We start from the raw sequence: 24,193 nt of genomic DNA on the forward strand, positions 1-24,193 counted from the left end.
CCCCGCCCCGCCACCGGCTCCGCGCCGCGGGCAGAGCCCGCCCGGCCCGGCTCGGCCCTCCCCTCCCATCCCCTGCCCTCTCCTTCCCTCCCCTGCCTTGCCCGGCCCGGCCGCGGGGCGGAGCTCGGCCCCCCAGTGCAGGTGCGGGCTGCGGCGGCCCGGGGCCCCTGGCCCTGAGCCCCAGGCGGGCGGCCCGGCGGTCCGAGCTCGGGGCGTCCTCTCGTAAGGGGCATGAGGGAGGAGGCCGCCGGAACACAGACTACTTGGTTGGGAAGAGCCTATTCGTGGATTGTTTTTCCCTGCCCCGCAAGGTTTGGCATTAGGCTGTTGGTAACAGCGTGCGTCCCCGAGGTCCCCGACAGGGCTACGGCGTTCAGTGCTCTTCGGGATGTTTTTGTGGACGCAAGTGGTTGTGGGATTGTCCTCAGGGAATAGCAGCAACCTGCCTGTGGGGCTGAGGAGTGCAACCCAAAACTGCGTCGGAGGGACGAAGACATGCTAACAGGAGAGACCTAATTTACCTTTTCTTTTTTTTTTTTTTTTTACATTATTTGAGAAAAGGCAGTAACACCAACAGGAGATCTGGGACAGCTTTGCATCTTTACTAGGGACTGCCAGTGAATCTTCAGCAGGTGGAAGCTTCCCTGGAACTGGCCTTTGCCCCACGAGGCGGTCGCAGGAGCTGGCAGGTTCCCATTTGCTTTTTTAAAACAACCAGTAGCGAGTACAGAAATTGAAGAGGCGCGTTAGGTATATGGTGTGTTTGTTCCAATATTTGGTTTTAACCAGCCTGTATCTGGTCAGCTGAATTTGTTTATGAAATCTTATCTGATTCTTCTGTTTTACAGTTTTAAGATCAGACGGCTAATTGGCACGTGAAGAGTGCATATTGACCGTCCTGCTTCTGTAAGTTCAATTAGGATCCTTTGGGCGTTCTGACAGAATAATCTTACACCCTGTTTTAATTGTTGGCTCAGGCTAAAATTAACACAGTTTCTTAATCCTTTGGAACAGAAGAGGGCTTTACAAGTTGAACTGTCCCGCTCCTCAGTCCTCGCAGTCACGCCGCGCCTGGGCTGTTGCGTATGTCGTGTTGCTGCTGCTTTATGAACACGGAGCAGCTGCTCATCTCGATCTGTATCACAAGAGGGCGCTCACCTAAAGCGAAAAGCGCAGGGTTGTGCGTGAATTCCCTTTTTTCCCTCCTGTTTTTCCTACTCCAGTATTTTGACATGGTGCTCAGATACGTACTATGAACAGATGACAAAGTATGCTCTGTGGGTTAGAAGGATAGAGACAGAAGCGTTAGCACGAGGAAAATGATCCAACTTATTTGCGTGATGTAATTGTTAGTGATTTTAATCCATGTGGCTAATTGAAGAGCATTAGCTACTGGGAATTAAAATGAATGGTTTGTTAATAACTATGACGGTGATGTGTATTTTGTTTAATTATGAGCTGTCGTAGTGTTTGAGCTCTGCACTAGTGAAGAGTGAGGCAATGTAAAGGCTTTGTTAGATCAAGACCTATGAGCAAGTTACAGAATTCTCATTGCATCAGGAGAAGAAAACTACCAGTTAACTGCATTTAGAAGTACAGTAATGTGTAGATGAGCTCATAAACCAAGAGAAATATTTTTTTTATTCTTTACTGTGAGGCGGGTGAGGCATTGGAACAGGTTGCCCAGAGAAGTTGTGGATGCCCCATCCCTGGAAATGTTGAAGGCCAAGTTGGATGGAGTTTTGAGCAGCCTGGTCTCGTGGGAGGTGTCCCTGTCCATAGCAGGGGGGTTGGAAGGTCCCTTCCAACACAGGCCATCCTATTATTTTATGAAAAATAACTAATGAGTTATTTCTTGTTTAGTTTTATCAGAAGAAAGAACTCTCGAAGTTTTTAGAAGCCCTTGAATGAACTGTTTAATGGAATGTTGTTGAAACAGTCACAACTCACGCATAGCTAAAGGGAGATGCAGTATTAGCAGTCTGCTGAGAAAAACGTCAAAATTCTCCCATTTTAGTCTGATCTTTTTGTTTGCTTCATACAGAAATTAACATCCATAGAATTTTCTATACAGAAAATTACATCCAGTTGCTGTAACATTCATAAATATGTTTACTAGGCACAAAATGGCTATTATCTGGAGTCATAGGTGACTGGATAAGTTCACTTTTAATTAAAAGGAATGGAAACAGAAATGCAAGTGTGAACAGATTTTATCAAATGTTACAGATATTAGTAGTTACCTAAGTAAATGACATAGCTTAGTTCCAAAGTCCACTAGCTGACAGGTAATGTAAGACAAAACAAACACAAGTCCAGCATTTCAGTAAGGTTTTATTTTGTCATAACCAAGCAAAGTGATTTTCTTTCTGTGATCCAGGTTATGCACAGAATGAGTCCTTACACCATGCATAATTATGAGAATACTGAATAATTAATATATACAGTTACTATTTTAAACTGAGAACTCATTTGCTCCTGGTATAACCCAGAATCCCAGTTCTATGCAAATACTTCAGGTGTACATCTTTCTCCCATATTTCACCAAAATCTGAGGAAAATCCCTCTTCTATAGAGAGGTGTGGAACAAGGCATCCAGGTCAAAATCTGATGCAGTGTGTGGGGTTATAGTTGTATTCTCTTTCTTCCAGTCAAGATCGCATTGTTGTTGTGGGAACATGAAAATAATGACAATGTGTCCAATGTATTCATACTGTTTTCAATTATATTATTTTTAGGCTTCGTTTTGGAAGTTACCGTGATGATACAGAACAATGTCGTGTAAAGCGTGGGGAGGGAGAGCGGCTGGCTGTGGCAAGTGGTGGCCAGGAGATAAACCTGTTCCAGATGTAGAAATAAGGCGAGTTCGAGGGGTGTTTTTGTTAAACTCCCAGCTGCTGTGCGCGCCCCGTGACCGGTGGCTGGCGCGGCGCAGACTTTGGAGCCGGGCCGGGGCGCTGGCGGAGCTGAGGGCGCGGCCCCTTTAAGGCAGGTGGCGGGGCGGGCGCGGGGCCGCGCGCAGGCGCGGGGCCGCGCAGCCGGAGGGGCGGGAGAGCCCCCAGCCCGCCCGGCCGCGCCACCGCCCGCCGCGCTCGGCCCCAGCCCCAGCCGCGCCGCCCATGGCGGAGCCGGGCGCTGAGGAGCCCGACGAGCGGCTGCTGCTCCTCGCGGACCCGGCGCCTCAGCCAGGGCCGCCCTGGCGGGGACCACAGGGAACGAGAGCCGCCCCCGGCGGGGCTGTGCGGCAGTGTGGGGAGCCGGGGCTCGAGGAGGACTCGGACTCAGAGGACTCGGACTCGGGGCCCGAGGGGGATGGAGAGGACGAGCCCCTCCTGCGGGCGTCGGGTACCGGCCGCGGGCGCCGAGCGGGCGCTTCCTGGGACAGGGAGCCCCGGGCCGCCGCAGGTACGGCCCGACCGCCCTCGCCGGGCTCGGCGGCACCGCGGGAGCGGCCGGGGGGGACGGCGCGGGTCGGGCTGGGCGTCTGTGCCGGGGAGGGGGAAAGGCAGTCCCTGCCTGGCTCTGTGCTGCCAGCGGGGCTACAAACACAACTGGATGCAGTGCGCTCGGTGTGCCGTGCCCAGTGGCACAGCGTCGGCGAGGGGCAGAGACGCGTTGCTCGCTCGTCATGTGGGCTCACTGACTAATAGTGAAGGGAAGGTGCTGCGAATCGGTCGAAATGCAACTGCTTTGTGTCTCTGTTCAGGGCTGCACGAACTCATTTACATCTTGATGAGTGTCTCCACTGTTACTTCTTCTCCCTATCTGTTTGCTGTTTTGTTGGGCCTTGCTTTGTTTCTGTCAAGTTTTTTTGAACCTGTGGCTTTGCATGTTTTCACAGACTGTGTTCTGTGGTGGGACTGGATGCTGCTTCCTGAACACTTGTCAAAGTGTCAAGTTTTCTGTTTGTCTCGCCTATCCCACTGATTACTTTCTTGTGACCCCTATAGTTTCATCTGGAAAAAAAAAGCTCAGTCTGTGCCTGTTCTTTGTTTCAGTCTGTTACAACCCACCCCAGAAGGCAAGGGTAACCCAGACTCTTGTTAATAGATCCTTTAGGGTAGATTAGAATGAAAGGACACTGAATGATCGCTGTTTGTAAGTGTATATATGTATATATATAGGGTTTATTTTAGAACAGCTTGGTTACTATGGAAAGCAGGTACGTAGCTCTTTTGGCTATTATTATCTGTACTAACATAGCAATATCAAAGAATGAAAACATCACTTAAGACAATGTGTAAGGGAAAAGAAAGAAAGAAAGAATAAGAGTAGAAACATACCACCACCTGTTAATCTTGTGACAAGACTTGATTGTTGCCATTTCGATGTCCACTGGTTGAAGTGATGGTCACAGTCTTGATTTGTGGACTGTGAGGGAAGCCCTTATGCTCAGGACAGGTGGGAACGCCCAGGTACCTCCCCTGAGGGTGGGGAGCTTTCAGTCCTCTGGTGAAAAGCCTCAGAAGTGAGTCTGGGGTGCTTTGGGGGTCTTTGATGGTTTATGATACCTTCTAAGACATGATAACTGCCTCTCACATCAACGTAGTTGAGCCAGTTATGCCCCATCAGGAGGGATGAATACCCTCAGGCCTCTGTGTTAACCTGACCTTCCCCGGGTGAAGGGGACTGTGTGTGTGTGTAAGGGAGCACAATTGGCATGATAAAAAGCACTATTCCACTTCGCAGGATCTACTGCTTACCTGGCTCAAAGCTTGGCTTGTAGCCTCTGGTGGTAGGTGTTCACCCTCTCTGTCTTTCGTGAATCGCCACTACACACCCAAAAACTCACCTCCTGCAAACGTGGCCTCAGCAAAGCTCCCTGCTGCCTCCACAAATGGGCAATTGTTTTGAGTCATCAACCGTTTAGTCTCTCATACAATCATATGTTCACTTTGTACCATCACATGCTTTAGGAGTTTTAGATGTGGACTCTACTGTCATAACTTTGGTTTTCATAGAAATTTATCTTTCCATGTTTTGAAATCTGGTCTTCAAGAGAGAAGTATAATGTGAAAGTTCAGAAATGCAGGAATTTAATAATTAATTTGAAAAGAGGCATAAGTGTAGCCATTACCTAATTCTAAATATACTGGCAAAATCATAAATTACTTGTTATTTATTGCTTACTTTTTTTTCTTTAGGCTTACAACCTTTTGATTCTGTGCAAGTTTCTAAATAGGTGTACATCTAGGATGGGTTTGCTGACTGAAATCTGTAGAGTTCTGTCACTTCATAGTGTTTGCTATTGTAATCATAACATAGGATTTCTTGCCAGAGACTGGCAAGACTGTTCCTTTTGCAACAATTGAATAAATAAATAAAAAAGCAAACAAAACTCCTATCAAGTTAAACAAAATAAATTGTGCTAGTAACTTTATTTTAGTAGCCACAGAAAGCTTTTAATAGCATATAGAATTTAACCATAAGGAAAGAATAATCTCTTCTTTTAACCACTGGTCCCAAGTGTAGTCCACACCTGTAATGAGAACATGCCATTAAAATGTTGTTCTCCTGTCTTGTTTCCACAAAGATGTGTTAAGGAGGCAGTGCTTCTAGCAAAACACTTCTAGAAAAACTTCAAAAAACACTTCAAAAACTTCAAAACACTTCAAAAAAGAAGATCATGCTTCAGAGTGGAGACTAGAGGTGGCTCTTGCACCACTGGGGCAGTTAGGACAGCGAATGCAGGGTACTACTTGGAATCTGCCTGAAGAATGTGTGAGAAAATCTCAGAACTGTGATTGATTGCAGCATCTCATCCCTTGCTTCCCTGTCCTTAACTTTTTTGTATGTATAACACTTGAAGGTACAGGATTGTTTCACACGTCAGGTGGAACCAACATGCAACAGATGTTATTTGTGCACGTTATTGCAACACTGAGTGTTTTCATAATGGAATTATGATCAGAATATGAGACTTTGTATTGGAAAAGATGGAATTGGTTGAAGGGACTACCTTTAGCCATGTTCATGTTGAAAGTGTATAAATCTAGCTTAGTGCTGAAGGAGTTCATACGTATTACTCTTGTAAAGTGTATGAGTTTAGCTTATGTCATGTTCACTTGATAGAAGAACAGGCTGAGGTGCATATGTCAATGATTGTATTTGTATCTTCTTTGGTGAGTCTTCATCATTCTAGTATAGCAGCTTCCCAGTCTTGGGCTTACCCAAATTAATTTGAAAAAAGTTCTTGAGCTTGGTAGTTAGACTGTGTGTGTGTGAGGCCTGGTCTACTTAGTGGCAGTTTAATGAGAAGAGTAGTTTTCTAGAGTAATGGCAAGAGAAACCTTGATTAGTTATAAAACTGGGAATAAGTTGTGATACAACATACTTTCTCAGTGGAAAACTTGATTAAAATGATTTTTGAAAAAGAAACCAACTCAGAAAAAAACCCTGCCACATTCAGCAAATACTGTCTTCAATTAAGATGGTTTATTTGCAGAGGGAGAGTGTTGATAAACTTTAAACTGTCAGTTTCTTTTTTGTCAGCCTATATGTTTTTGTACAGTGACATCACTGTTGTAACAGGCTTTCTCACCGCACAGTAGCAATACTGAACAAATCACGAGTTTCAAAAATTTCTCTCTGCTTCCTTGACTGTGCAGCATAATGCGGCTTCTTTGCTTTCAACTTTTTCCTTAAGTTGTCTTTTATGTTAAAAAAGACATAGTTGAAGAATTTCCCCAAGGCAGTGAGACTACAGTATTAGATTGTGGAATAAATGCACAGAAATCAAAAACTGCCCTCTGAATCTTCTGCAGAGACAACTGCAGTCCATGTGAACAACTTCATTTGTAGGTCTTCTTCACCTGGAAGATCAATGTGCAGTGTGACTTAGCATGGATATTGCATTTTGTTTGGTAACAGTGCAATGCACAACCCTGATTTTGCTTTCACTGCCAGAAATGTGTAGTAGTTGCAGCTCCGGTGTGTGATGTGATGTAGATGTGTAGAGGTAGTTGAGGCTTGAATATGTAATAAGAATCATTGATTCAAAGTGACTTTTTCCATAAAAATAAATGCATTGTGGGTCTTTGGGTTTATTTCTGTAACTCACTTAAATACTTTGTGACAGGGAAATCTTTGAACTCTTTCCCTGTCTCTTGTTGTCTGACTCTAAAGTCTCAAAGTGTAGTTTATCGCGGCAGTATTTGCCGAGTAGTTGTGAGAGATTCTGATCCAAGGGGCCATAGCTGTTGATCCTTAAGAATGACCTGCTATTAGCTTTAAGGCTTCTCTTCCTGTTGCCAACTTATACTGAGGTTTTCCTATTTTTTTAATGCTTTATAGTTCTTTTGTTTGGAAGCCATATTATTATTTGTGAGTGGTACGTTGCACGCAAGTGCTAGCATTCTAGAAAGCTTCAAAGACTGTCCTGTGCTACAAAAAGGTGTTTAGTTTTTTAATTTGACTCTCCACAAACTGTTTAGGAGTATCTTTTCTGTGGATTCTGTATCAGTTGCGTTCCAGAAGGATGTATGTTACATTTTTCCAATTGCTGAAATGGGAAAAAAAGCTACTTTTATCTGTAAATGTTTAATTTAGAATAATGTAGCTACTTCTTAATGCAGAAATGATCCCTAATAAACAGACCCATTACAATGCACTCAGTGAACGTGTAGAATAATACGAGCCTTAAAAGTAAGGTACAATAATCTACAGTTTCAAAACTTGTGAAGAAATAGTTTGAAAAAGTTGAAAGATGAATAGAATCCTGGCAACTTCCTTTCTAGTTGTCTTTCTAAATGTTTGTGTAGTGTTGTAGAGTTTGCATTATGAGTGTCTTCGTAGACCTGATCTTTTGGTTGGTATATAAAGAAACACTACAAGTTGCTTACAATGTTTTAATGTTGGAATAGTGATGGCACGTGGTACTCCACGGGATGTTGATGCCACTTTTGAGTGCTACTTGTAACAGATTTTTCAGTGGGTTAACTTTATTGTGTCTCAGCAGACAACGAACCTTAGCTAAACTCTTGACTCAAGGGTGTGATACCATCCTAATAGTTAGTGGGTAATGAGCAGTTTGCTTTCAGGTAGCTTTCTCTGCAGAAGATAATATGTAAAATCTTTAGCACTTTTTTTACAGTTGTGACTTTAAATGTTTTTGTGATTTTTTTTTTTTTTTTTAATCCTTGAAAAGTATAAACACTTAGCAGTGGTAGTCTCAAATTTGCTGTTGTGGGTTTGGCTGATTTACTTTAAACAAAAGGTCGATTAGACATGGATAAATCAGTGGAAAAACTTGCACTGATTTAATGGACCAGATTTTTCAGCCTGCTGTTGAATGGGTGTCAGCAGGAGAAGGGTGTTGGCTTTTCAATGTGTTTACTTATGCTGCTGTTAATTAGTAGTACAAATTGCACTTAAGACTCCTTGTTTTCTTATTTTTCAGGGCATACAGGACATATTGCTGATATGAATATATTTTTAGATGATCCAGAATTTGCAGAGATTATTCTGAGAACAGAACAAGCTATAGAATGTGGAGTTTTTCCAGAAAGAATCTCTCAAGGGTCCAGTGGGAGTTACTTTGCCAAGGATCCAAAAGGGGTGAGCATGTTACTGCAGAGTCAGGGACACTATCAGCAGTGAACTGAAAATGGACATTTAAAAATTCTGTTTAAATGGAAATTCATTTGAATAAGTTGTTTATTAATTTATTGTATGCCAAAATTGATGTTGGAAAAATCAATGCAAGTAATAATTAGATTTCTATGTCTTGCAGCACAAGGTAAGGCAAAATAACTATTATTTCTCTGCTGCAGTTTTGTCGTGTTTGAATGATCTGCATCAAATAAATATGGAGAAAATAAAAGGGCCTCTAGCATCTGAAAACAATTCAGGAATTCCTTTGTGTGAAATCTTGTTTTCTGTACGTTTTAGTTGATTTTTGACACAACTGAGCTTCTGATTTCAGTACTGTTTAGGCCTCCTACATTTTTCTCTCTTCTCTTTTTAGATAGTCTTTTATTTAGGTCATGTCTCCTTTCTCCTATATGATTGGTAGATGGGTGAGAAGTGATATCAAATCTACCTTTTTGCTTGAACTTGTCTGCTGAATCTTAACTGGAAAATTTGGTTTCCCCTCCCATAGTGGTAGATGGTACCTTGAATAGTGGTCATCAAGGGAATGTCCTAAGGTTACTTTGAGACAGAGAAGTAACAGTTACCTGAGTATCTGGCTTGAAAAGTAACATTTGGTCAACAATATTTAGTAACAGAAAATGATGTTTCAGACATATTTTCACATTGTTTTCTTTAAATTAGAAATACTTTGCTACCCATCTGTTTCATAAAATAAGAGTTCCAACCCCTCAACTTCTGTTAATTTGTCATATTGATTTTATTTTAAGCTCAATCAGGAGTTTTCTGGTCTTAGATAGATGTAGGTGTTCATTAATCCTGAAGATCCCAGTTGCTCAGTTGTGTTGGATGTGGAAGTTGTAACATTTTGAGTGCCTAGGTTTTCAGAATATATTCAAGATTGTTGTTATTCTGTGCATCCCCATAACAGTCACTTCCCTTTCATTTAGGGAGTAGTTTGGGTTCTGTTTAGCTTTTAGTCATATTATTGATCATTATAGAATATATTCCTGTTTTGTCAGTTAATTTTCACATTTGTTAGTTTGTTTTAATGCCAATTTTATGGTGATAGTTTTTACACTTTTTTGAATGAGTGATTTTTTAGAATAGTTACCTGACTTAATATAAATAAATATGTAAATTTATGATTTTATTAATGAATTTATTGTTATGGGGGGTGGCAGAGTTACCCTTCAAAATCTTCTGAAAACTGCACATTGCAGCTCCATTATTCCATTGTAACCTGTTTTCCAGGAACATTTGTTAGTAATGATCCCCTTTATTCTGCTGGAGAAGAGCCAAAGTAGGTTGGGAAGGAGTGTCTCTCTCTTTTTGGAACTGGAAGGAAAAAGAATTCTTTCTCTGATGACTTTGTGGGATTCTTGCTATCACATACAATGCTGTAAATATGAAAACCTTTTCAAATTTTCATCTGACTTTTTAAACGTTACGTTACTTCCGGATTTCAGTAGCTTAGATCTTTGTAGATTTCCAGGTTGTGTACTTATATACACATATTCAAACTTTGTTCTATTTGTAAAGAGGTATTTTAAATTAGGTTTATATCTTATTTAATATGCAATAGGAAAAAATCTGAGTAATAACCAAATACTGGTTTAAATTAATACTTTTTCAAAAATTCAATGCATGATGTGTCTAAAGAGTATTCTACAGTGTCATGCTAAAATACTTTACAACTGATTAAGTGGGCTTTTTTTGGAGTTTTTCTTAATGCTGTGCAGTTGACATTTTTTTATTCTTAGAGAGTTAGTAGAGAAATTACTAGGGGAAAAAAAAAATCATACTTGTTCTGTATCTCCATATCTGCAAATCTGTTTTCTCTGAAGCTTCTCCAGACTTGATTTTGCTGGATTTTGGTGATTAGCAGATACCTGAGACATTCACTGTGCCCTGGTGCTAGTGAGAGACTACTTATACGTCATTTCTGTGTAAACATAACCGTAGTATTTTGGATGGGGCATATTATTCCTAGCTTCTTATGTGGTGATTTTTTTGGTGGTTTTACTTTTCTTTTGCAGTAAATGTTGGTTTTGTTCCTAGTTAAGTTCTTAGTAGTGACTTGCCCTCCTCCTTTATGTAGGTCATTGATTTGAATGTAAGTATTTAGGAGAAATGATTTAAAAAAAGAGACCACTTATTTTATATGGGTCAGGAAGGATTTATCACAAAATATGGAAGTATTTGTCAACATGGGACTGTGAGAATAATGATACGGAGTTATTAGCAGATTTTCAATTTTGCTTTTGTTCTTTGCAATAAATTAAGAACTTATCTATGTTTGCTATCCATATTAAAGGTCTGATAAAACTTAATTTTGTCAATAGCGCTATTCCAATTTGTAGAATGGATTTCAGATCCTGTTGGACTGAGTATTGCATCATTCCACTTCAGACCAGTTTTGTGAGTTGCCTTCTATTCTTCGTGAGTAATCTCTTCCTTATGCTGGGAAGGAGCTCATTAAAGAAGTGCTAAGCCTTCTTACTGGTCAGCTTCTGAAGTGTTTACTCACACTAATGCCAAGTTACAGGTAAAATAAGCTGTTTCCATTAGGTCATCTGATTTGCTGATTTGAGTCTATCAGAAAGATAAAAATCAATTTGCCTAATTAAAGCTAGCTTTTTTGCATTTATTAACAAAAATTATATAATTGTATGCTGATATGAAGGAGTTCTGTACTTAAGCAGCACTATTGCTGAAGTATTGAATATTTCTGTATTTGTGTAACCAATAAATACAAGACATTGTGTCTGTTACAAATTGTTCTGCAATAGTTTCCTGGCAGTTTAACTACTGGCTAATTGGTAGTGCTAATGGAGTCAGTCTGTAAATTAATTTTGACTGGCAAAATTAAGACTGGCCTTGCTAGCTTGTCCTACATATTGAGCTTTCTGATTCTACTCTGGTCCTCAACAGTGGTGACTCTGCAAAATTTGGCAGGGTGTTCTAACTTCAGTGAAACCTTGAAACCATATCTAGATTTGACAGTATAGCACAGTACAGTCCAGAGAAGTGATGGAATGAGCTAAGCTCCTTTTTCAAATGGGCACTTTGTAGGAAGTATTTTCCAGAGAGTGATTCAGAAAAGAGATAAGTAAAGGTTTGGAATGTACTACTATATACACCACAACATTTCTGGGAAATGCAAAGCTGGTAGCTTTGTTTTAAGCAGGTAGATACATGTGATTCAATACGAAAAAATTAAATAACTTTAACATTTCTAAACCTCACATTGTAATTTTGATTAAAATAGTGTACCAAGTGTTGTGATTTAAAAATAAAAAATAATAATAAATAGTTATGTATTCAAAAACATGATGTCCTTTCACATTGCATAGAATATTTATTGTAAGTGTAACCATTTTTGTAGGTCTAAATTGAATTGTGTCTGCAGTTGCATACAACTTGTTCTTGGTTTTGAATGGTTTTATCTACAGTCATAGATAACAGCATACCAAAACCAAGAGAATTCTTGTCAATTTATTTCCTGTCTCTGTTGATAGGAAACTTATTTTACAGTTTGAATGCAAATAATGGTATTTTTGGGAATGAATCAAAATAGATGGATGAGACAGATGATGCTGCTAATGCCTGGTATCTTGTGTATCTGTTTCCAAACTGAATGAATTAAGTCCTCTGTAGTTACTTTGTCCTGGACAATCTTGGACAAAGCAAGATTGTCTAGGACAAAATGGGTGAAAATTCTCTAGAAGCTAAGGCAACTGGTCGGATCCTCTCCCTAATCCAGCCAAATCAGCAGTTACTGCAACAGTCTTTGACTGCCAGCAGACTTGTTCCTGACCTGAGTGTCAATCAGCTCTGAGAACTGGCTGTGTTTAGCTTATTGAGAGGTCCACTCTTTTGATGAGGATTGAGTAAAGTACTAATATGTGAAAATGCTTCCTAAACAGTTGTTCTTAAATATTTATTAGAAAGAATTTGATTTGCTTGCCACTGTGCTGTGAGGAGGGATGAAGATAAGCATTTCTACAGCATTCCACGTGAGCTATAGAAAAGTCATTACACGGACTTTATGCAGTAGGCCAGAGTTCATCACAGGCAATTGAAAGGTTATGTATTTTAGTCTGGGAATAATCTTGTGGTTTGAGGTCAACAAATACAGAATCATATGTAGAAGGCACCTTGAGAAATCATCTATTTAGTGCCTGTGCTGTGGAGCAGGATTGTTTTAACGTGAGTCCTGATAAATGTCTAACTACCCTCCTGTTAGTTGCATCCTGCTTTGGAGACTCCAGAACCTGGCAGTCTGTTCCAGTCTTGAGCTGCTCTTAAGGTTCAAAAGGGTTTCTTCTTTGCGACTTATCTGCTGGGATTTAAACCTATCATTTTTTGGCTTGTCAACAGTAAATGTGTTTTTTTCCCTATAGCAACCTATCAAGTAGTTCATAAGGCCTCATTTTCTCTTAGCCTAAACAACCTTTGTTCATACCACCTTTCGTTATTCACATATTTTGTGCTTATTCTCATTTTTTTCAACTTTCTCCAGTGTGTTAACAGATTTCTTGAAGCATAGTGTCCAAAACTGGACACAGCACTCTGATTAATTTTAGTATTTACTACAGGTAAATGGTGGCTGATGGTGTGAACCATTGTCGGCTTTAAATTGAGGAATCTACAGAAGTGGTAAATGACACCACTCTTGGGAATTGCAGAGTGCAGAAGCTTTTGATCCATTCAAACTCAGAGCAATAGGAAAATAGATTTAAAAGAGAAAATGTAACAGTCAACTATTAATGTTCTTTATGTTTGTCACTTTTCTGGAGCCACTATGTCTCCATCTGAAATAGCCTGTCAGTGAGTTAATTGGTGGGCTGAAAATTGCTTTTAAAGCTACTTTTGTTACCTCCTTTTTAAAAAACTTAGAATATAAAAATATTATATTTTAAAATGCAGTCCTCTTAAATTTTGAAAAATATATTTTGGAAAAGAAAATAGTAGTTGATTTGGATTTTTTCTTGTGAAGAGCTTCTTTTGAATTTGTACTAATCCTAGACAGGCATTTGATGATAAATGTATTTAGCATTTCATTTTGTTTGTTTTATTATCTCATCATCTAAAAAGAGCAACTGTAAAATGCCGTGTATAGGATCTAACCAGTATTTTCAAATAACTAATCTTTAAACTAATTTTGCAACCCAAAGTGCTCATATTTTAATTTTGTATTATTTATCTTAGAAAATTATTGGAGTGTTCAAACCAAAATCTGAAGAGCCTTATGGACATCTAAATCCAAAATGGACCAAATATTTTCACAAAATTTGTTGTCCTTGCTGCTTTGGCAGAGGCTGCCTCGTTCCAAATCAGGGATACCTCTCTGAAGCTGGTGCCTATCTTGTAGATGAGAAGCTGGGGCTGGGAGTTGTACCTAAAACTAAGGTAAAAGTTAAACCACATAAATTACTGAATAAAAAACCCCTACAGTCTCTGAACTGCAACTGTGTAGATATCCTTGTGTATTTTCATTTGTAAACTGTTGCAAGTCCAAAGGCACAGTGGTTTGGTGTAGAAATAATGACCGTGACTTTTGTTTTAAATGATAAGTTTAATTGAATCCGAATTGAATCTTTTCTTTGGAACCACTTCAGTTTCTAGTATTTTCTGACACCTTTTGTGCCTCATGTTTTGGTGAGATGCAAATTTGCAAAAATCAGCATATAAAATTCCCATTTTTGTTTGAGATCTGTGAAATAGAAAATATTCACCTCTATAAAATTTCTGTTGGAAATGCCTGATGCTTCCTTTTTGATTTTTCTTTTTTTGACAACTGAGCCTAAAATTTAATGTAAATTTATAATTTAAATAATAAAGAATTCTGAGCTGTGTTTAACTTTCATATTTTAAGGTCGTCTGGCTTGTCAGTGAGACCTTTAATTACAGTGCAATAGATCGTGCAAAGTCAAGAGGAAAAAAGTATGCTTTAGAGAAAGTGCCAAAAGTTGCTAAAAAATTTAATCGAATTGGACTACCTCCTAAGGTAAGATGAAAAATAGGTCCTGATTCTTAGACAAAACTTTGAGTTAAAAAAAAAAAAGAATATTTATAAGTAACTTAAACAGTAGAAGAAAAAATTTGTTGCTTATTGAAAACTACCTCTAATTGTCTGAAATTTTGATAAATATGACTGTTTCTGTGCAAAATCTATCCACTATCTATCATTCCTTCACTACTACTTTAATAATCTTGGCACTTTTTGTTTCAGTTTACAGGCAAGCTTTCTGCTGGAACTTGTTGTGCATTTCACTTCTTTTTTTGTATTTATTGATTGTTTAGTACATTTCCTTTTAGTATTATGTTTTTATATTGTCAATCTTTTTTCCCTGAAATTTATCTAGTTCCTAATTTTTTCCTAATTTTTTTTTCTACCTTCTATTGTTTGTTTTATTCTTTTGGGAATCCTACTGTTGTGTTCTTCCTACCTTCCTTTTGTCTTGAGTGCAGACTATGCCGACTAAAAACCTGGCATCTTTCTTGCCTAATGAGCCTTACTGTATCCCCAAAATATCACTACACTGTTCTAATCCTAAGCTTTTAAAGCACAGGTTCCATACAGCTTGTGTAATCCACTTGTATCAGTTCCCAGCAATTTAGATCCACGTGACACAGGTTGTGCAAGCTTCGCCTGAGCATGGTTATTCCACGTGCTCTCTATGTATCCATGTGTCTGCATGTGTTTATCTATCTGCATTTTACTTCCCAAATATAAGTTCTTTTTGAATTTTAATCTTGAGCACCTCTCCTGTTTCACATACATATGGAGCCTATGCCATCTCGACTTTTCTTCCTTGGTCTCTTTTGGGAAATGTATTTCAGCCAATTTTGTGCAAAAAGGATCTGTCTTGAAAAAAGTGGTTAGTGCTGCTGTTCTCATCAGTGATGGTTAAAAGCTGATCAGAGAGGAAGATTTTCTCTTGTCATTTTTACAGTTTTCTCTGAACTATTGAATCAAGTGCTTCCAGTGAAAAAAAGAGAATAGATATTATTTCTTGTAATACTGACTGTTCATTTGTGTTGAACCATCTGGCTACATTTCGTTCCTGGTAAACTCAGTGAGTGTTTAAACAAAGATTAAAAAAAACCCAAAAAACCAAAACCATCAAAAATCCTAGAAAAACACTCTCATGATTTGAGTCTTACCTTTTTTTTGAGTTTAGGAATGAAAGAGAAACCACTTAGTAATCTTTTTTTTTTTTTAATGTCATACTTGCTGTGTTCTGAACTTTTAACAGAAAAACTCATTATGTACTTTCAAAGTTGAGATTACTTATGTGACCTACCCAAGTGTATTTTCCAAATGCTGTTTCTTAATATTTCAGGTTGGCTCCTTCCAGTTGTTTGTTGAAGGATATAAGGAAGCTGACTACTGGCTCAGGAAGTTTGAAACTGATCCTTTACCTGAGAACACAAGGAAAGAATTTCAGTCACAGTTTGAAAGATTGGTTATCTTGGATTATGTCATCAGAAACACAGGTATTTGTTAGTGTCTCTGGGTATCTATCTACTTTTGTGAGGCAGAAATGGTAAGCAATGCTGGCTGAAAGCTGGTGTTTAAGACTTTTAGTACATTTCAGATGCTTTTCTCAAAATTGAAGGCCAGAAAGTTGCATTTTAAATTTAAAATAATTTACTTTGGATTGCAATATGAAAAAATCCAAACAACCCTTTTAAAGTGTTAATCGATATTTTTAAGCAAATACTTTCATTATGCTTTAATTCTGTGTTTAGGGAAACTAAAGAAATACTACATACCTAAGAACATTTGGTACATTTGTGGTCATTCACTGAATCAGTTGCCTATACATTTCAGTAAAGCTAAAACACATGTGATGGAAAGAAATTTTTTGAACAGTTTTGCCTGACTTACATGGATGAAGTGTCAATTTACAATATTAGTCATTGTGTATCACTTTAGATGATGCTTTCTTTATATGTGTTCTGTTGTGACATGGATTTTTCTGTTTAAAGACAGAGGTAATGATAACTGGTTAGTCAGGTACGAAAAAGAAGATGATGGACTTGATCTTTCAGATAAGGTAAGAAAATTGTACTATTGAAATTTATATTCTTTAAATTTTTTAGTTTTGTACCTTGGTCTTGCTGGGGATTAAGGGCATGCCTTTAATCCTGGTGCATGGTTTCAAGATATATGATAACTGCAAATTATTCTAGACAAAATGAAGAGAAAAATTATTTTCTTTAGACTAGTCTATATAGAACAGTGCTAGAAGTTATTTATATTGTTCTGTATTTTGGCTTTACTAGATTGGGTTATAATAATAGTAAAAGTGCCCACTGTTGCTCAGGCACATTTTTTCAGCTCTTTATGTGCTCAGCTTATCTTGTATTTGGGGAAGGGCTCCTCTTTAATGGGGTTAGAGTAAGAGTTATATGTACTTGAGTTTATTTGGATACTGCTTTGTATTATTTAAGTTGAATTTAACCAGTGAAGGTAAAAAGTATATTATTTAATATTTTTAATGTGTTTCACTGTTCTTGTAAGCACATAAATATCACTTATTTTTTAAATATTCCTTCAACAGGATAGCCAATGGAGTATAACTAAAGAATCTATTAAAATTGCTGCAATTGACAATGGTTTAGCATTTCCTTTTAAGCATCCTGATGAGTGGAGGGCATGTAAGTATTGCATTCTTCTATCATCTTCCTTTCAGGAGAGTAGCTTCCAAAGAAGTATTTTTTATTTGGGTTGTTTTAGTAAGAAACTAAGAAGTCATCACTGTAGTTATACACTGAATTTTTAAATAACATACTCTTCTTCAGACAGTTAGGAACAAGTGCCATTTTGGCAATGGCATATGTGATTTAGTCCATTTTCATATTTTTTACTTTTAAACGTTGTTAATACATGGACACTTATAAGCGTAGTACTGTATGTAAACTGACTGATGGTGGAATTGGAAGAATTTAGCAACATGTTTCTCACATGTATTTTCTTGAAAAACATGGTGGAAAATTACTTGGGTGAAAGGATATGCAAGCTGTCTGTCTAATGGCCAAATAAAAGTACTGTTATAGTTGGACAAGTAGACAGGTTATTTTTTTCTTGTTCTCATCTTTAGCTTACTTCCTAGATGTTAATATTTAGTTATCAATTTTTACTCTGCTTGAAAATGCTATTACTGTTTAAGTGAGATTGCTTTTGACTACATCTGTGATTACTTACAGTTTAGAGGGAGGTGCCCAACAGGGTTTCCAATTATTTCTGAGGGCTATTAGCCAAGCAGGTAATTATGGCAGTTAAGTGTGGGCTACTTAGACTCTCAAAAGGCTAGTTTATTACTCCAGCCAGAGCTTTGTATAATCTCTTTATATGTTGATACTAAATAGTTACTGTCCTACACATCTCTTGGCTACAGTCACTTCTGTAGCTGTTCTAGAGACACAGCAATTATGGCTTATTTTATACCATCTATTACTTCAGAATCAAAAGTATTAAACTTGCATGATCCTTTAGTATTCTTGTGCAGTTCGACAGGCATGTGATAATTTTGTAAATGATGTGATTATTTTGTAAATGTAGCATGGCATTTACAAATTGCAGCCTCTTGATACATAGAGCAAATTTTCTTGACTAGTGCTGGTTGGTCATCAAGGATAACCTTCTAAAAGCCAGAGAGCAGCCTATGCAAAAGGCGGGAAGTTGGTCCAGCATGGATGAACAGGGAACTCCTGCCTGAATTGGGGATGCAAATATTAAGTATATTAATTAAAAAAAAAAAAAAAAAAAGAAAGAAAAGAAAAAAAAGAAGATGTAGAAACTCCTCTGAAAAAATAGAGACTTTGCCCGAAAGTGCAAGAAAAGAGTTTGGAATGTCAAAGCTCAGCTGAAGTAAAGCTAGCAGAAGACATAAAGAGCAACAAGAAAGCATTAAGTAAATTAGAAGTGAGGATGGGACTGAAGAAAAGTGCAGCAAAGACCTGAAGGCAAAAGGTGAAGAAAGAAGTTACTCAGTGCTGACTTTGCCTCAGTTTTCACTTGTAAGATTTGCTCTCAGGCTCTTGGGTCTCAAAACTCATAAGCAGAGCCTTGGGAAATGAATCATTACCCAAAGCAGAAGAAAGGGAGCACTTAAAAAAAAATGGTCATACAGAAGTTCATTACTCTTGCAATATATTTTGAAAAAACCATCTAGTAGCAATTGAGTGAAAAGTTAAGAACCTTCTCTCAGCATGCTTAGAAAGCATTTTAAAAACCTAAAAATTATATTAAAAATAGTAGCTACTTTTTTGTTAATTCATAAATGAGTCAAACATGTGAAAGATTTCTATTTTATTACAGCTATTATTTTACTCCAAAGGGAACTGCATTGCTAAACTAGAAAAGGCCTCTTCTCATGCTTGCAGTGTTTCATTTGTATACTTTTTTTACTTATTGCTTACTATGTTTTTACTGTTTGGAAAAAAGGATTAGCAGCTGTAAAACTGCTCTTGCAACTGTAGCCAAAAGGGGTGTATGGGGAGACCATGTTGGGAAAAAGTGGTGTGTTACTGAGAACATGCAGCAGGCAGCTCGAGAATTTAATTTTTGCCTGTTGTTAATCACTAAGTGTACTGTTTTCCTGTATTAGATCCCTTTCACTGGGCTTGGCTTCCTCAAGCAAAAGTTCCTTTCTCTCAGGAGACCAGAGATCTTGTTCTTCCTCGCGTTTCTGATATGAACTTCGTACAGGACCTTTGCGAAGATCTTTATGAACTGTTTAAGGTGAATCAACTGCTTCTTTGAATTGAATATTACTGAAATAGCTGATACCTGTAATGGAACAGTTAAAGTCATAAAAGGAAAAAAAAATATAACTTTTTTATATCACGATATTGTGCTATTTTAGCTCTAACATTGGCATGGTCGAAAGGGTTTATGTAATTATAAGGAAACTGTGTCGCCAATGTAGTTAATTCATAGTAATCAACTCATCTGAATACATAATTATCTATTATATATCTAAGTTTCACATAATCAATTAAAGCCAGTTAATTCTTATAGCACAAATTTGTGTAAAAACTCTATTTAACATACCTATGTGGTGTGTATGCACTTAAGCTGTAGCAACCTGAGGAAATCATGTATTTAACATAACTTAAAATACATGCAGGCCTTTTGTGTGTATGTGTGTATATATATATATATAAATTTTACGTACATATATTGTGCTAAACTGATGCTGAAATCTTGACCATGTTTAAAGTCAAACTCATTTTAAAGACACTAAAAGTGTGCTACAATATTGACATGTAAAGAAGTGTCCTTATCTGAAATATTCCATAAACAATTGTGTCAGGTGTTCAATTGAAATAATACAAATGAGCATTGAAAGAATTTGAAATTTTAAACTTTTAATGAAAGTGCAGCTTTAATATCAAAACTGGATCCCGAAACACAAAAAAATTTGTGTCTTTGACTCTGGGTTTGTTAGTTGAAGTATTTAATAAATCCAAGGGAGGAAATGTTCTTCCAGAGTACATGTGAGAGAAAGAGCAGTGTTAACATTATGTAATGGTATTAAGCCTGGTATCTACCAGATATTGGTATTTACCACTTGCCAAAAGAGATATCCACGGATGTATTTTACTTCCGTGATGTGGAACATTTTTCATTTTCATGTATGTAAACTTCCTGCAATAAATAGGCCTTTTTGTGGGTCATACTAGGATTCTATTTGAAGCTTTCAAAAATTATTATAGTGTTGGTAAATATGGGTATGCTTATTATGATACTGATGATTTTACATACTAATTATATAGCTGAAAATAAGTGGGTCATTTCCTATAATAACTGTTTGTTTTCTTAATAAAGACTGACAAAGGATTTGACAAGGCTACTTTTGAAAACCAGATGTCTGTTATGAGGGGACAGGTAAGTCTGCTTTTCTTAGATTTTTATTTGTGTATTTAATTTGTCACCACTTCTCAGCTGCTTTTTTTAGAGGAACAAAAACTGACTTCTGTTGAATGGAAAGACACTTGAAGGTATTTTCACCTGAGAAGACTTAATTTCTTCTTAGAGTTTGTTCCCATTTGCATATAGATGAGACAGCAGAAAGTGTATGCTGATTTTTTTTTTTTAATAGAAGATTTTCTTAAATAATTGGATTTTATTGGTTTTGTGGGGGATAGGGGAGAAATTAACTGTATATTCTTAGAAGGCATTTTAAAAACGAAATATTGGAGAAGAGTCATAAAATTGGATGGAAAACTTGATGTGTAATTTCATTATGCCGTTAAAATAAATGTGACTTTATTTTGGAGGATTGACTTGATTATTCAAATACCTCTCACAAGAAAGCAATATTAGGTAATAAAATATCAAATGTTAAAACTATACTTCAAAACAGTCCGGCCATTTTCGGATTAGAAATTTGATGATTGTTAAGTGTTGGGCTTTTTTGGTTTTTTTGTTTGTTTGATTGTTTGTTATTTTAAAACACCAAAACAAGAGAGAAGAGGGTTTCTCCATCTTCCTGCAGTTTTACAATTTAAGACAGGTGTGAAATATTAGAGAAAAAGCTTTAGCTAAGAACAGGTTATTTAGTTCATTGTAGGCATAAAATGTCATTTCTGCAAATGTAATAGTCCCGTTCGCACTGAATATATTGATACTGACTTCTCTGTGTTCATAAATTCAACATGGATAGTTTGAAGCCAGACATTCACAATTCCTAGAGTGGCTTAATTAGCTGTTTTCTCTGTAGAATTTCCTATATCAGAAAGTACCTTGCACAAGACTGCAACTCTGCTTGGTTGTCTAAATTAGTTTTTCGCTCTAAAAGCTACATCTGGACCCTTTTTTTGTACCCTGTCCCTGAGGTGGATTTCAGCAGAGATTTGTTGTGTTTGTTTGGGTTTTTTTTAATCTCTCTCTAGCTATATAAGAGTGTGTTTCACTGTGGGAAATGTCAGGTTTTCAGGCATGGAAGAAGTGCAGATAATGAGTAATTCTTGGATGTGATTGGAAATACACCAGCAAACAATGCCTTTTAGCACTGATTTTAGACTTGATTTTGGTGTAAAACAAAAGTATGTTACAAGGGCATTATAGAAGAGCTGGCTACCTAGATCACATGATAGTGGATGCATTCAGTTGGGATGAATTTGCAGGATAGCCAAAACATCTAAATACATCCTTAAAAATGGGAATTTAAGAATAAGAAAACTAGGAATCTACTTGATAAAGATAAGGAGACTGCAGATAAACATATCTTGCATGTAAGGGATGAGGTCTTTCAGGTACCAAACATAGTTAGAAGCCTGTTTTTGTGAAGTGCAGGTAAAAAAATTTGGGAAGGGTTTCAAACCCAAAATAAACAATTCTCTCAAGAATGTATAGTCTAAGCAACAGGTAACACATATCTACAAAGGATTGCCTCAGAACTTTGAAAAGTGCAGAGTGAGCAGAGGATCAGTAAGTTTGACAAGGTCATTGTGCAGGGGACAAAAAGGCTTGATAAGGATAATGCAAGTGTGTCACCAGAGCTAAAATGAATACTTGCCTCAGTTTTCAGCAGGATAACATTGAATATGGAGTAAGTTATCAGGGCAGTCCATGAGCACTGAAGTTTTGGAAGGAAGATAACAGACGCCTGTGAATTGAGGGCTGAATGTAGATCTTAGCACTGGGTTTGGTATGCATTAATAATATGGCTTCATATCTTCTGATATGAAAATAATTTGGGCTAAACTGGTGATAGATCCTATGTTAAATCATGGCTTTCTTGTAGGTTGGTTTTTTTCATTAAAGGTGCAGTGCTTTCAAGAGATGTGCTAAATTTAAAATGCTCTTTGATTTTTGACTCATAACGTTTTCTGAAAATTTGGAGAGGATTGCATGAAATATTCAAGAAAAGAATGGAAGGGTAGTTAGTGGCAGGATGTCTTCATGTTACCAAAGAAATAAAATATTTCTACTTGCAATAGAGTATCTTTTAAAATTAATTCATTCATCAACACAGTCCTCTACAGAATTGATTTGAGTGGCATCTAAATTTGTAAGCCTGTTAGCTACAGTTTTATTTGTGTACTCTAACCTTACCTGCTTTTACTCTTTTTAGATACTAAACCTTACTCAGGCATTAAAGGATGAAAAAAGTCCCATTCAGCTTGTTCAGATGCCACGTGTGATTGTAGAGCGAAGTAGCACTGGAAGTCAGGGCCGAATTGTTCACCTGAGTAATGCATTCACACAGACCTTTCATAGCAGGAAGCCTTTCTTTTCCTCCTGGTAGCAACAAAAATACATGGGAAGAGTAAGTTCTCTTAACTTTAGAAAGCTACTTTTGTGTGAAGGCTCTGCAATAACGTATTTCTGCTGAATACCAAGAGCTCTGACTGCCAACACCTCAGAACTTAAATTCTAAAGACTTAAGAAATGTATTTTGAATGTAATAAAAGTTTACAATTTTTGTGTCAAAATTGTGAATTCTTACGTCAGGGAATGAGAAAAATTTGTCCATACTGTATTTTTATAGGCTAAATTAATGTATTCTGAATAAGGGAAGCTAGTTTGCATATGCTGAGAAACTAATTTTGAATACAATAGGATTTTTTTTGTTTAATATACATGTGAGAATCTGTACACTATTAATTTCTTTTTATATGGCCTTTGGAAAAAAAAGTTCAGAATGTTATCTTTGATTGTGAAAAATGCTTTTCCTTGGAATTTTTTCCTGATATTTTAAACTGGTTATAGATTTTTGTAGGCTAGTTACTTGAAAAGTCATGCACTTAAAATAATAATCTGTCCTTGACAAACAAGTAGGAGAAAGGGAGAAGGGGAGAAAATGCTCCAACTACCTTTTTTTTTTTTTTTTTTTTTGCACACAGGGACCAAAAATAGTTAAGTAGGTGAATTACAGCAAAATTCAACCTGAGTGAATACACAGTTTCTACTGTGACAATAGAAACTGAGTGTACATTTCAGAGGTTGAAGTTTCATTGTACTGTTTAGAACTTGTGTATTTAAGCACATATATGGAAATTTGTGATATTTCTTTATAGATGCATCACAATGAAGGAATTGCACCGTGTTGTTAGGTTTGTTTTGCCATGCACTATAAACGTGTTCATCAGTTGTCACCAAAGTGGTTCTGCATTGTTAGTGACAGAATCACTAATGTGTTCATCACGAAGCCAGTTTGCCTTCTAAATTTCTAGCTAAACACAGTTTTTGGTTTTTTGACTGCAAAAAAGAGAACACTTCTTTTTTTGACTGGAAAAGACTGTAATACATACAGCAGGGAATTATTATTGTGCTCTTAGCAATGTCATGATCACCTGCCAATTGCCATTTGCATTTATGCTTAAATTACCTGGTTTAAGACTTGATGGTCATGTTTCTAGGTCTGCGGCTTCTGTAATGTGATAAATATTTTTATTTTAGTAATTTCCTGGACATTTAAGACTGGAAATGGGAGAAAGATTGCTGCTTTTATGAAACTTTCAGTATTTCAGACATTGCTGTATTTTGTAATTCTAAGCAATACTGTTGGAACTCAGAAATAATAAAATGCTTGTATTTTATGTAATTTTGAGTGGATGTAAATATTAATGTCGCATG

General features: G+C 37.3%; 1 protein-coding gene and 1 long non-coding RNA gene across 2 annotated transcripts; both read left to right on the top strand.

Annotated features, from left to right (window-relative positions):
- Positions 1 to 561: 561 nt before the first annotated feature.
- LOC113984083 lies at positions 562 to 1,404 on the top strand. Its single transcript, XR_003539394.2, has 3 exons — positions 562 to 750; positions 849 to 906; positions 1,015 to 1,404. It is a non-coding gene; the product is annotated as an uncharacterized LOC113984083 (long non-coding RNA).
- A 1,679-nt stretch (positions 1,405 to 3,083) lies between these two features.
- Positions 3,084 to 24,161, top strand: PI4K2B (phosphatidylinositol 4-kinase type 2 beta). Its single transcript, XM_027713802.2, has 10 exons — positions 3,084 to 3,405; positions 8,399 to 8,556; positions 13,804 to 14,004; positions 14,471 to 14,602; positions 15,942 to 16,095; positions 16,591 to 16,658; positions 17,166 to 17,262; positions 19,215 to 19,348; positions 20,438 to 20,497; positions 22,689 to 24,161. Exons 1-10 carry the CDS (start codon positions 3,120 to 3,122, stop codon positions 22,860 to 22,862), a joined length of 1,464 nt encoding a protein of 487 aa, XP_027569603.1. The 5' UTR covers positions 3,084 to 3,119; the 3' UTR covers positions 22,863 to 24,161.
- Positions 24,162 to 24,193: the final 32 nt, after the last annotated feature.

Source organism: Pipra filicauda, unplaced genomic scaffold, assembly GCF_003945595.2.
Source record: "Pipra filicauda isolate LSUMZ 115617 unplaced genomic scaffold, ASM394559v2 scaffold169_size1572857_pilon, whole genome shotgun sequence".
Taxonomy (NCBI): Eukaryota; Metazoa; Chordata; class Aves; order Passeriformes; family Pipridae; genus Pipra; species Pipra filicauda.